General features: G+C 47.6%; 1 protein-coding gene across 2 annotated transcripts in view; it reads left to right on the forward strand.

Annotated features, from left to right (window-relative positions):
- Window positions 1-9,284: 9,284 nt before the first annotated feature.
- The window catches only part of LOC143793508 (uncharacterized), a 50,915-nt gene continuing 47,909 nt past the window's right edge, over window positions 9,285-12,290 (forward strand). The window contains exons 1-4 of one of the 2 annotated variants that reach the window (XM_077280540.1): window positions 9,285-9,367; window positions 9,854-10,000; window positions 10,317-10,496; window positions 11,273-11,396. In XM_077280540.1, the coding sequence (XP_077136655.1) occupies window positions 9,911-10,000; window positions 10,317-10,496; window positions 11,273-11,396 (394 nt within the window). In that variant the 5' untranslated portion in view covers window positions 9,285-9,367; window positions 9,854-9,910. The remainder of the gene's footprint in view (window positions 9,368-9,853; window positions 10,001-10,316; window positions 10,497-11,272; window positions 11,397-12,290) is intronic. The other variant, XM_077280541.1, reaches the window with a different exon arrangement.

A 12,290-nucleotide genomic window follows, 5' to 3' on the forward strand; every position in this document is an offset into this window, starting at 1 on the left:
AGCCCAAGAGCAGAATGCACAACAATTAAGGTCAAAATAGGCTGGATCATGAAGGGGTTAAAAAGCATAGCCACCAGGAATTAAATACAGTAGCCGTATTTGGTCTCCCTGAAAAGAGAAAATCCAACAGAACCCAGTGACGCTGTTGCCGTCCTATTTAGAGCTGCGGGCAAAAAGTTTTATAGTCATCCACGGTTCTGGCCAGAAAACTATGCACTCAGATATGGAAGGAGAGAGGTTGCCCAGGCCAGTGGTTGGCGCAGCGTGTGGGAGCGAGCAGCCTAGGGAATAATAGGCAGCTCCTTATTTTGGACTGACTTTCTACTGGCAGGATGTCCGTTACCTGACGCGGCCAGGGAATCACTTGGCCAAAGAAGATCCCAGTTGTTCCTTATTCATAGGGCGTATAGCAGAGGTGTCAAACTGCATTCCTTGAGGGCCGCCAACAGGTCATGTTTTCAGGATTTCCTTGTATTGCACAGGTGATAATTTAATCACCTGCACAGAATGATTCCAGCACCTTGTGGAATGCTAAGGAAATCCTGAAAACATGACCTGTTGGCGGCCCTCGAGGAATGCAGTTTGACACCTCTGGCATATAGGACACCAAACATGATGAAAAAAATGAAGTTGAGCAGTGAAGATGAATGCCCATGCTGTAGTAGAGAAGTGTAGTCCGCCTGGAATTTAACAGATAATTAGAGATTTGAATAACACCATTCTAATGGAGAAAAATATATATAAAGAGAGGCGCTGTTAAGAAATTGGGGTAACAATGGGGAAAAAGGATCAAATGTACCCGGGCTGTTTCAGAGGCTCTGGCTGGAGATGCGATATTTAATACATTTATGTTACAGATAGGATATAGAATGGGCATAGGAATTTTATAATCTGAAGAATGAATGAATTAATTAGTGAATATTGTAGAAATAAACACATAGGAAAAGAAGACATAACAGACAAGGGGAAGGGGGGTGTTTTGGACGAAGAGTTTAATTTGGGAGGGGGAGGGAAGGTTTTGATAATTGGTTTACAATAAAATTTAAGTTATACTATGATACAGTATAGGTATAATTATGATGTCTTGAAAATGGATTTACAGTGATATGTAAAACAAGAATGTAATGTATTGCTGGAAAATTGTGATCGTCATAATAAAAATGGTTTTGATTAAAAAAAAAAAAAAGATTTGGAGCTGTGATCCAACAGCGCCTCACTGTGGTCATATGCTGCATAAAACGGTAATTGCAATCTATCTGTACCCTACCCTTGTACTACACTCCTGACTGTATATTTGTATATTGTTCTCGTGTGTATACATATATATACCTGTATCTTTCTAGTGCGCCTTTTGGCGATTAAATATAAAATTAATCTATTATCTCGATTCACAAATCTCCACGTCCGCACGCTCAGTTGGTTATTATACGCTACCCTGGGGTTGGTTTCTGACCCGTTATAAGCCTGTTGTCGGACGGGGCTTATAGCGAACGAGGAACTGGTGACAGCATACCGTACGGTGTAAGTGAGGAACTCTGACAGTGACAGCTGGGAGGTTTACATAGGTATCCCCAGCCTGGACTGGTGATATATATTCCCCCTCACTGGGAGATCCTCAATAACTTGTATCTATAAGGATGCCTCTCTGGCAACTATTTGCCCTCAGTGAACTTCCCTGACTGACCTGGGGTAAGTGGTGGTGCCAGAGAGCAGATCCCTGCTGGGTCATTCTTCCCAGAAGTGAATGAAGTCGACACACCCCTTCCACTGTGCGATCCGTTAACACTCTTGATGGATATTCCTTGGCGTTGGATTACTGGGTGGCGCCCTTGGATTTGTCCCTTTTGCATGCAGATTCTAAGGAACATATCTACATTTGATGTTATATTCGCCCAGTCTCAATAAAAGTCGTTGGATTGTTCAATGGCCTGCTGTCCTTGCCTGCTTTGTCACACGCTCCGTCACAAACTGGTGGCAGCGGTGGAATCGGAGCAGAAGGAATGGAGAACAGTGGCCCGGCAGTGAATGGTGACAGAGCCTCAGGATACAGGAAATGGACTGTGGGGAACCTGCTAGAATCTGTTTTGTTTTGACCATCTGCCATCTTGTTGCGGTTTTCTGGGTGCAGGTCTTTTCCCCCGATACTGGGTTGTCTTGATCAGGGGAGTGTATCACCCTTTATTACCCAGCACCTGCCTCCCATTCCTTGCTGGACAACAGTGTTAATCCGCTAGAGTTCTGGCTAGATGCTTAGACAGCTTTCTGTGTTTGATATTTTGCAGTTCTGGGATCTCTGATTCTGCTGTGTTTTGACCTGTTTTTTGTACCCAGTCCTTAGATCTTTTAGGGACATCCTTCCCCTTATCTATAGGTCTTCGCTGAGTTTAGACCAGGTTCATTAGTGGGTCTATTCGCAAGGAATGGGTCGCCCACTCCATCGTAGGGTTTCAGCCTAGTCTTAGTGCAGGGTCAGCTTTCCCCTTTTTCTCCTAGTTCTGTGCTGCAGTTTCGTAACTGTTTGTCCAGCCACACATATAAAAAAAAATAAATTTCCCTGATTCTTTCAATATGTGCAGCATCCAGGAATTTGCTTAACGCTTGCAAGGGTTAACTTTGGAAGTAACCAACCTTCAACAGCACGTAATTACTCTGGAGCACACCCTGATGTACCTAAGATAAGATACCTGAGTTTTTTTCTGGTAAACGGCAGGAATTTTTTACTTTTAAAAATGCGTTTACTATATTTTCGGCTTAGAACCAGATCCTCAGGGAGTGAATTACAGCGTGTGGGGATTATTATGTCTTTATTGCAAAGTGAACCACAAATCTGGGCGTTTTCATTACATCCTGAAGATCCTTGTTTGACATCAGTAAAAGCATTTTTTTCTGCTATGGGGTTGTTATATGAGGATTCTGATCGGGTCACATCAGCTGAGGCAGAGCTCAGACGGCTTAAACAGGGCTCTGTGGATGCTGAGAGGTATTGCACCCTGTTCAGACGATTGTCCGCAGAGGTCAGGTGGAATGACCCAGCGCTGAAGAGTCTGTTTTTAGCAGGTTTGAGTGAAAGAGTTAAAGATTTGCTCATTGCATATCCTGCACCTGATACTTTGGAAACTGCTATGCAGTTAGCTATCCATGTGCATGTGGATAGAAGATTAATAGACAGGCGGAGTGAAGAGAAGACTCTTGTAATGCTGGACCTAGTCTCTCGGGATTGCCCCGTCGACAGCGGGGAACAGATGCAACTTGGGTTTACCCTGGTTAAAAATGCACAATCCTTTGCTGGACTGGTCATCTAGTACTATAAGGCGCTGGGGTCAGGGGTGTTATGGTAATTGTTATAATGTTCACATTGCTGCTGTTGTGAAGAAGAAGCTACCTGAAGCCATTCAGGATTTCTGGAGGGTATTTTCGGAGGTCAAGTCGCTAGCTCTACCACCCCATAGAGATTACAACTGTGCTATTGAGTTCGTTCCAGGTGCCACACTTCCTAAGAGTCGTTTATTTAATCTGATGATTCCCGAGAGGGAGGCCTTAACAGAATACCTGCAGACTAGTTTAGCTGCAGGTCATATAAGACGCTCTAAATCCCCTGTGGCTGTAGGATTATTTTTAGTCAAAAAGAAGGATGGGGGCCTTAGGTCGTGTCTGGATTTTCGGGAGATTAAGAAGATCACTGTGCGCAATCCTTACCTGTTGGCGCTGATTCCGGATTTTTTTAACCAATTAATCGGAGCGAAGTGGTTCTCTAAGATTGACCTTCGTGGGGCATATAATTTGCTGCGGGTGAAGGAGGGTGATGAATGGAAGACAGCTTTTAATACCCCGGAAGGTCATTTTGAGTATCTGGTGATGCCTTTTGGCCTTACTAATGCGCCTGCTTTTCAAAATTTCATTAATGACATTCTGAGGCCGTTGATCGGTAGGATTGTAATTGTTTATTTGGAAACGTTTTTTGGGGTACCTTGTCTCCAGTGATGGGTTTGAGATGGACTTGGTGAAGGTTCAGGCAGTTCTGGAGTGGCCTAGGCCTGAATGTTTGAAGTCGGTTCAGAGATTTTGGGGGTTTGCCAATTATTACAGAAAATTCATAAAGAATTTTTCTGTGATCGCTAAACCTATAACTGATCTCACCAAGAAGGGTTCTAATACTGTCCAATGGTCCTCTGAGGCTGTTAAGGCTTTTGAGCATCTCAAGGAGAGGTTTAGTTCTGCTCCTGTTTTGATTCAGATGGATGAGACCAAGCCATTTCTGGTAGAGGTTGATGCCTCTTCATTAGGGGTGGGGGCAGTTCTGTCCCAGGAAGGAGTGGATGGGGTGCATCCCTGTGCTTTCTTTTCTAAAAAAAATTTCAGAGACTGAGCTCAACTATGATGTTGGGAACAGAGAATTTCTGGCTATTAAACTCGCGTTTGAGCATTGGCGACATTTTTTGGAGGGGGCTAGACATCCGATACAGGTTTTTACTGATCATAAGAATCTCATTTATCTGGATGCTGCTAAACGTTTGAATGCCCGTCAAGCTAGGTGGGCTCTGTTTTTAGCCCTGTTTCATTTCTCTGTCACATATACCCCTGGGACAAAGAATGTTAAAGCGGATGCTTTGTCTCTCCACCAGTTAATACTGAGAAGGAGAAATGTATTTTGCAGAGGAGTGGTGGTGGCAGCATTGGGTTCTGAGTTGAAGAGTAGCATCCTAGAGGCCGAAAATGCTGCACCAACTAGCACTCCGTATGGTAAATTATTTGTGCCTAGAGCCTTGCGGAGAGCTTTGTTTGCTGAATGTCATGAGTCTCGGTTGGCGGGTCATCCAGGGATTTCGGAAACTAGAAAGTTAATCGGTCAAAGTTTCTGGTGGCCAGGGTGGCAAAGAGAAATCATCAAGAGGGTGCATCAGTGTACTGTGTGCGCTAGGTCCTCACATGCTCCGGCTGCAGGGTTGCTGTGCCCTTTTTGAGGTTCCTAGTTTGCCATGGTCACATCTTGCTATGGATTTTATCACCGACCTGCCGGTCTCTGAGGGTTTTTCTGTCATCTGGATTGTTGTGGACCGGTTCAGTAAGATGTCATCTGGTCCCGTTCAATAAATTACCCTGCGCCAAGACTCTAGCTAAGGCATTTGTGAAAGAGATTATCAGGCTCCATGGGGTTCCTACGGACATTGTCTCCGATGGAGGACCACAGTTTGTGGTTGGCTTTTGGTGTGCTTTTGTGACAGATTAAAGGTTCATTTGTCATTTTCATCAGGTTATCATGCGGAGTCCAATGGACAGACCGAAAGGAAGAACCAGGACGTTGAGCAGTTTTTGAGATGTTTTGTAGCAGAGAATCTGGAGATGTGGTTGGAATATCTACCACTAGCTGAGTTTGCTCTTAATAATCATATGTCTTCCTTGGCTGGGTGTTCTTTTTTCGCTGTACAGGGAGGCATCCATCTTTCGGTCCATTTTCAAAGATTGGGGCAGCGGTGCCTAAGGAGGAGTTTTTCTGGAAATTTGGACAGGGTTTGGACCAATGTACGCCTTAATCTGAAAGAGTCTAATAGGAGGTCAAGAAATATTTTGACAAGAAAAGAAGTCAGGCGTTGTTTGCAGTTGGGGACATGGACATGGTCCGGTTGTCCTCCAGGAATCTGCATTTGAAGATCCCTTCTAAAAAACTGGAGCCTAAGTTTGTAGGACCCTTCAAAGTGGTTCAGGTGGTCAACTTGGCAGCGGTGAGATTAGACATCCCCTTGTCCTGGAGAATTAATTCAGTTTTTCATGTATCTTTACTAAAGAAAGTTGACACACCAGATAAGGAGCCTATGCCGACTGTTCCTCCAGTTGATGAGGATGGCGAGTTTGAGATTTCACGCATTTTAGATTCCACGTGGCACAGAGGAAGTTTGCAGTATCTCGTGTCCTGGAAGGGTTTCGGTCCCGAGGATAATTCCTGGGTGAAAGCTGAGGACATCTTGGCCTCAAGGCTGATTTAAGGCTTTTCACAGGAGATTTCCGAATAAGGCTAGGCCAAGAGGATCCTCGTAAAAGGGGAGGTACTGTTAGAATCTGTTTTGTTTTAACCATCTGCCATCATGTTGTGGTCTTCTGGCTGCTGGTCTTTTTCCCCTGGTGCTGGGTTGTCTTGGTCAGGTGATTGTATCACCCTTTATTACCAAGCACTTGCCTCCCATTCTTTTCTGGACAACAGTGTTAATCCGCTAGAGTTCTGGCTAGGTGCTTAGACAGCTTTCTGTGTTTGATATTTTGCAGTTCTGGGATCTCTGGTTCTGCTATCTTTTGTTTCTGTTTTCAGTTTGTTCCTGCAGCCTTCTCTGTGTTTCCTATTAGGAGGTGACCTGTTTTTTGTACCCAGTCCTTAGATCTTTTAGGGACCTCCTTCGCCTTATCTATAGGTCTTCGCTGAGTTTAGACCAGGATCGTCGGTGGGTCTATTCGCAAGGAATGGGTCACCCACTCCATCGTAGGGTTTCAGCCTAGTTGTAGTGCAGGGTCAGCTTTCCCCCTTTTCTCCTAATTCTGTGCTGCAGTTTCGTAACAGAACCTACATACAAAGGCCGATGATTTGGGGATCAGTTACAAAGGACTAGCCAAAGATCGACTGATTGAGGTTTTGGAAGAAGCTATCCTTCAAGATGGCACTGGAGAGGGATTCCCAGAGCAATTGGAGGAAAGACGGGACCTGGTGGTAAACACCCGGAAAAGTCAGAGGGTTGTGTGGTATGAGGAGGAGTTGGCATTGCTTGGAGATGAAGCCACCATAGAAGACAAATGGGAGGCCAGTCAGAGAGCCCATAAAAGGCAGCTCACTGTGGAAGCAGCTAGAAGCCCCAGGCAGACATTAATCACAATACAGTATCTCCCTGTTTCACTGTCAATTGTACAGCCTGTGGAGATGTCAATTCTTCTGGCATGACCAGAATCCGCGCTACTTCACTTCTGGGAGAGAGCATGATATTAGCTTCTCCCAAATTGACACATCATACTGGGACTGTCCCGTCATGTGCAATGGCTGATGTTTGCACCACAAGGAGCCCTGGAGGTAGTTATTTCATAGCAGCTGGCTAGATCTGTATCGCAACTCCTTCCAGAGGGGTACAAGCCTGAATGGGCAGAGTAAGCATGGTCTGTCTTTGTGGCAAAACAAGACTGGCAGAGCCTGGCAGTGGCGTATCTAGGGGGGCAGCCGGGGCATGTGCCCCGGGCGCAGCCGGCAGGGGGGCGCAGTCGGGCCGCCTAAAGCGGCGGTCCGCAGTGTCTCCTCCGGCGGCTGCATTCTGCTGCCCCCCGCACTGGGAGTCAGCTGTTCTCTCTGCCGACTGTCAAGCTGACAGCCAGCACAGAGAAGCTGCGGCGCGCCGGCTCCCAGTGTTCAATTGTACTCGTATCTGTGATGCGAGTACAATTGAAGCTCTGACTGCCGGGTCAGAGCGATGCCAGCAGCGTGATCAGGTCATGTGATCACGCTGCTGACGTCACTCACCTGCACGGCAGAGCAGGAGCTGCAGATCGAGCAGGAGACACAGCGGTGGTAAGTGCTCCAGTGGAGCTGAAGACACCGAAGGTGCAGGTGGGGATTTACTGTGAGTGGGGATGGGGGGCATATATTGTGGAGGGGAATTTAATGTGAGTGTGGGGGATTAAATGTAAGTGGGGATGGTGGGATATATTATTGGATGGGGGATATATAATATGAGTGGAGATGGGGGTATTTATTGTGTGTGGGGAGAATTGGAGTGGGGATTTAATGTGTGGGGGAGATCTAAGGACACAAAATGAAGAGCAAAGGGGGAGATGGGGGGGCATATATAAAGAAACAATACCGGGGAATGGGGGGCATATATGAGGAAACAGTATGGGGGATGGGTGCAGTTTGGGGTCAAACGGGGGAATGTATGCAGACACAGTATGAGTAGTGATGTGAAAAACGTATGTGGACAGAGTACGGGGAGTGAGGGTGTTGGGATGTGTGCATGTGTAGCATGGGGGACAGTGTAAGGGCACAGCCAGGAGGGGACAGTATACAAAGGAGGGGGAGTGTGATGAGAGAGTACAGTATAAATACTGGGCCCTATAGGGGGGACACAGTGTGAGAGGACAGTATGAAGAGGGGGCCGGTATGGAAAGGAGAGGTCAGTGTGAAGAGCATGTACCATAAGAGGGACAGTGTGGGGGTCATATTTTGTGCAGACAATATAGTATAGGAGCATTATAATGACACTTGTATCTTTAAGGGCGTCATGTGGAGATTTTCTGCAAAAGAGCGGAGAAGATGGAAGTCTGCAGAGACGGCTGTGGATGAGAAAACTCATCATGGGGTCTGGACAAGATGAAGAAAAGAAGGAGAAGGCTCCAGAGACGACGTCATCTATAAGGTACCTGGATGTAAATGTTATTTGTGATACTGACTAACTCTCATGTTTTTATTTATGTTAGGAGCATTAAAGGGGATGTCCAGGTTTGTGATGAGTCTGCAGTCATTCTTTGTGACTGCAGACTTCTGACTTCTCACAGTGCGCACAGCACGCTGTCAGGATTCTGTCGTGCTGGTGATTCACATACATGCGGTCACGTGCTGACTAGACATGCGTGGCCTCACTCAGTGAAAATGAACTGAGCGCGGCCGGGCACGTCTGGTCGGAATGTGGTCAGAAGTATACAAATCACATACTTGTGCTGATATGACCGTCCACCGGCCAGGGAGAATCCTAAAAGTGTGCAGTGCATGAGTTGTGAGAATTCAGAAGCTGCGATGTCAGGATTCAGCTCTGCAGGTTCCAGTAGTCGTCACATGGACACTTCACTCATATGTGATTTTCATACTTGTGGTCCTGTGACAACGAGCTTCTCTTCTGCTTCTCTCAGTTTTTCACTGAACATTGAGAGCATTAAGGAGAGGAGCTCGTGGGCACATGACTGAGTGTGTCCTATGAATTGTTGCCCCGGGTGCCAGAAACCCTAGATACACCTCTGCTCCATCACATCTCTCACCAGTATGTTTGTCTGGAGAACACAGATTCTGTTAACAACACAGCAGACAAGGCGGCCAATCACCAGCCAGGTCCTGAGCGGAGGGATCATGTGACGTCCTCACTCCACAAACTCCGATGTAATCACCTCAGCACTGACCGTCTACAGCGGAGGAGGAGCCACAACCAGAGAGGGAGGAGCTGTGGTGACGTCATCATGGTCACATGACTGGACCATCTGCCTTCACCACCTCTCTCCTGAGCCCCGCCCCCTGATCACATGACGGTGACGTCACCACAGGTCCTTCCGCTCTCAGTGCAGCAGCTCCGTCCTGGCTGTGTGCAGCTCGTGTTCTCTGGTGTCAGCCAGCAGCAGATTTCCCGCCATTCCGGTGAGATTACAGGAGGGTTTGGTGGAGTTTTGGTGCTTGTGGTGAATCTGTGAGAGGAGAGTGTGGGGTGAGATCAGAGCTGTTCCTGTGGAGGCTCCTGCTCCATGTGACTGCGGCTCCTCAGTGTTGGGGACGGGCAGCATTGTATGGGGGATGTGCAGCGTCTCCTCCTCATCTCACGGCCCCGCTGGAGGTGTAGTTACCATGGTGACTGTCCTCCTCTGGACGTGTAGTAACCGTGGTGACCGTCCTCTGCTGGTGGTGTAGTTACCACGGTGACCGTCCCCCGCTGGCGGTTTAGTTACCATGGTGACCGTCCTCCCCCTACGAGGCTGATGATGAGCGGTCAGATCAGCGGAGGAGGCCGCGGTGGAGTTTTGTGGCTTTTCCTCCAGATTCCTCCTGATAAATGTTGATATTTGGCAGAATTTAGTGATTGTCGCTCTCTCGTCCCCTGTGATTTCCATCTTCTCCTCCATCATGAAGACGCCGGCAGGACGAGATCCCTCCAGCTGATCCAGTGCTCATCCCTCCTCCTCCTGAATGACCCCGAGGATGGACGAGGACAGGGATGAGACCACCAGAAGATTATTCCACTTGGCCCTGGAGATCGTCTCCCTGCTGAGCGGAGAGGTAACTCCTCTACATTTCTATCAGCTTTATTGTGTTCTGTGACAAGTCCGACATCGGGAGGAGGAAATCCAGAATAGAGAGAAGGATTCTTTCCTGTAAGAGCAGTGATTGTGTGGAGCTCTCTGCCTGGAGGAGTTGTCATGGGGATTCCCTATAAGAGCTGTAGAGGGGCCGGGATGTCTGTCCGGAGGGGAATAATATTCCCGGTTATGGCCCCAGATTACTGGAGACGGTTATTGATCCCGGGATTTCTACTGATTGTCAGATCTGGAGTCGGGAAGGAATCTTCTCCCTAAGTGTCTCTCTCCATACACAGGATTACACAATAGTGAGGAAGACACCGGGGGACGGTGTGACTCCCATCATCCATCTCCAGGAGTCAGGAGGGCGGAGCCCGGGCCCCATCACAGAGCCTCCCCCGCACTCCCTGCTACATGAGAGGAACAAGAAGATCCTGGAGCTCAGCAACAAGATGATTGAGCTGCTGAGCGGAGAGGTGACTGCTGGGAGATTATACAGGACTGGAGGATTCTGGGTGATGACCGGAGAGGTGACTGCTGGGACATTATACAGCACTGGAGGATTCTGGGTGATGAGCAGAGAGGTGACTGCTGGGACATTATACAGCACTGGAGGATTCTGGGTGATGAGCGGAGAGGTGACTGCTGGGACATTATACAGCACTGGAGGATTCTGGGTGATGAGCAGAGAGGTGACTGCTGGGACATTATACAGCACTGGAGGATTCTGGGTGATGAGCGGAGAGGTGACTGCTGGGACATTATAGAGGACTGGAGGATTCTGGGTGTTGAGCGTAGAGGTGACTGCTGGGACATTATACAGGACTGGAGGATTCTGGGTGATGAGCGGAGAGGTGACTGCTGGGACATTATACAGGACAGCACTGGAGGATTCTGGGTGATGACTGGAGAGGTGACTGCTGGTACATTGTACAGGATGGCACTAGAGGATTCTGGGTGATGAGCAGAGAGGTGACAGCTGGGACATTATACAGCACTGGAGGATTCTGGGTGATGAGCGGAGAGGTGACTGCTGGGACATTATACAGCACTGGAGGATTCTGGGTGATGAGCGGAGAGGTGATTGCTGGGACATTATACAGGACTGGAGGATTCTGGGTGATGAGCGGAGAGGTGACTGCTGGGACATTATACAGGACTGGAGGATTCTGGGTGATGAGCGGAGAGGTGACTGCTGGGACATTATACAGCACTGTAGGATTCTGGGTGATGATGATGTGGTTGTTGTCAGGTTCCTATAAGGTGTCAGGACGTCGCTGTCTATCTCTCCATGGAGGAGTGGGAGTATCTAGAAGGACACCAGGATCGGTACCAGGACGTGATGATGGAGGAGCTCCGGCCTCTTACACCACGAGGTGAGAAGCGAGGCTCCTTGTTGGCTCCGGTGGATGTGATGACGTCTCTCCGGCGTCGTCCTATAATAGATGAGTTTTCTCCAGACTTGCTCTGGTTTTCTCTACATTTTCTCCATCTGACAACAGCTTTCATTTCCCTGATTATTTCCTTCTGATCTGTGAGTCGCGGCTTCTCCGCTGTCGTCACGGAAGGGGATTGTAGTTATAGTCAATAAGATGAGTAATAAAACATAACAGAGCGATCTAAAACTTGTTCAATTATGCAAGTACCGTACTCACCGCCATGGATGTTTTAGTGTCTGCGTGCGACGCTTGTTCTTTTCTTGCAGGTAGGGCTTCTTTTCTTCTGACCACGGGTTGTGGTCCTTTTGGGTCTCGCTGAGGGGTCCTAGAGGAGGGATGGAGGTCTGGATCGCTCTTAGGTGCTGCTGGCTTGGGAGTAGATATGAAAGTTGCATGACTGTAGATCTTCGTTGGCATTGCTAGGAGACATCCCGGCCTACCTTCTTTCCTCTAGTTTTGAGGCATTGTAGCTCCTAGTGAGGCCCAAGATAGCTCAAAATGTTCCAAAAAGGATCCTGAGGCTTCTAAGTCGAGTAATATAAGTCCAGGTCTTTTGAGTTTCCTTCAAAAAGACATACCAGGCTCAAGGTATTCAGAGCGTCATCAGAGGGCAGCCATCGTTTTGCACTCCCAACATTATTTTCCATATACGGACGTTTGAAGTCTTTTTTGCAGGACAAATTTTGCATTTTATTGTATATTGTGCTGAAAAACAGAAAAAAATCCAGCTGAGGTGAAACAGTTAATAATAATAAAAAAATCCGCATTTATTGGGCGGTAAGAACGACCTCTCTGTAATTTTCCAGGTCAGTTATGGTGACCCCCATCTTG

The sequence above is a fragment of the Ranitomeya variabilis genome, chromosome 1 (assembly GCF_051348905.1).
Source record: "Ranitomeya variabilis isolate aRanVar5 chromosome 1, aRanVar5.hap1, whole genome shotgun sequence".
Taxonomy (NCBI): Eukaryota; Metazoa; Chordata; class Amphibia; order Anura; family Dendrobatidae; genus Ranitomeya; species Ranitomeya variabilis.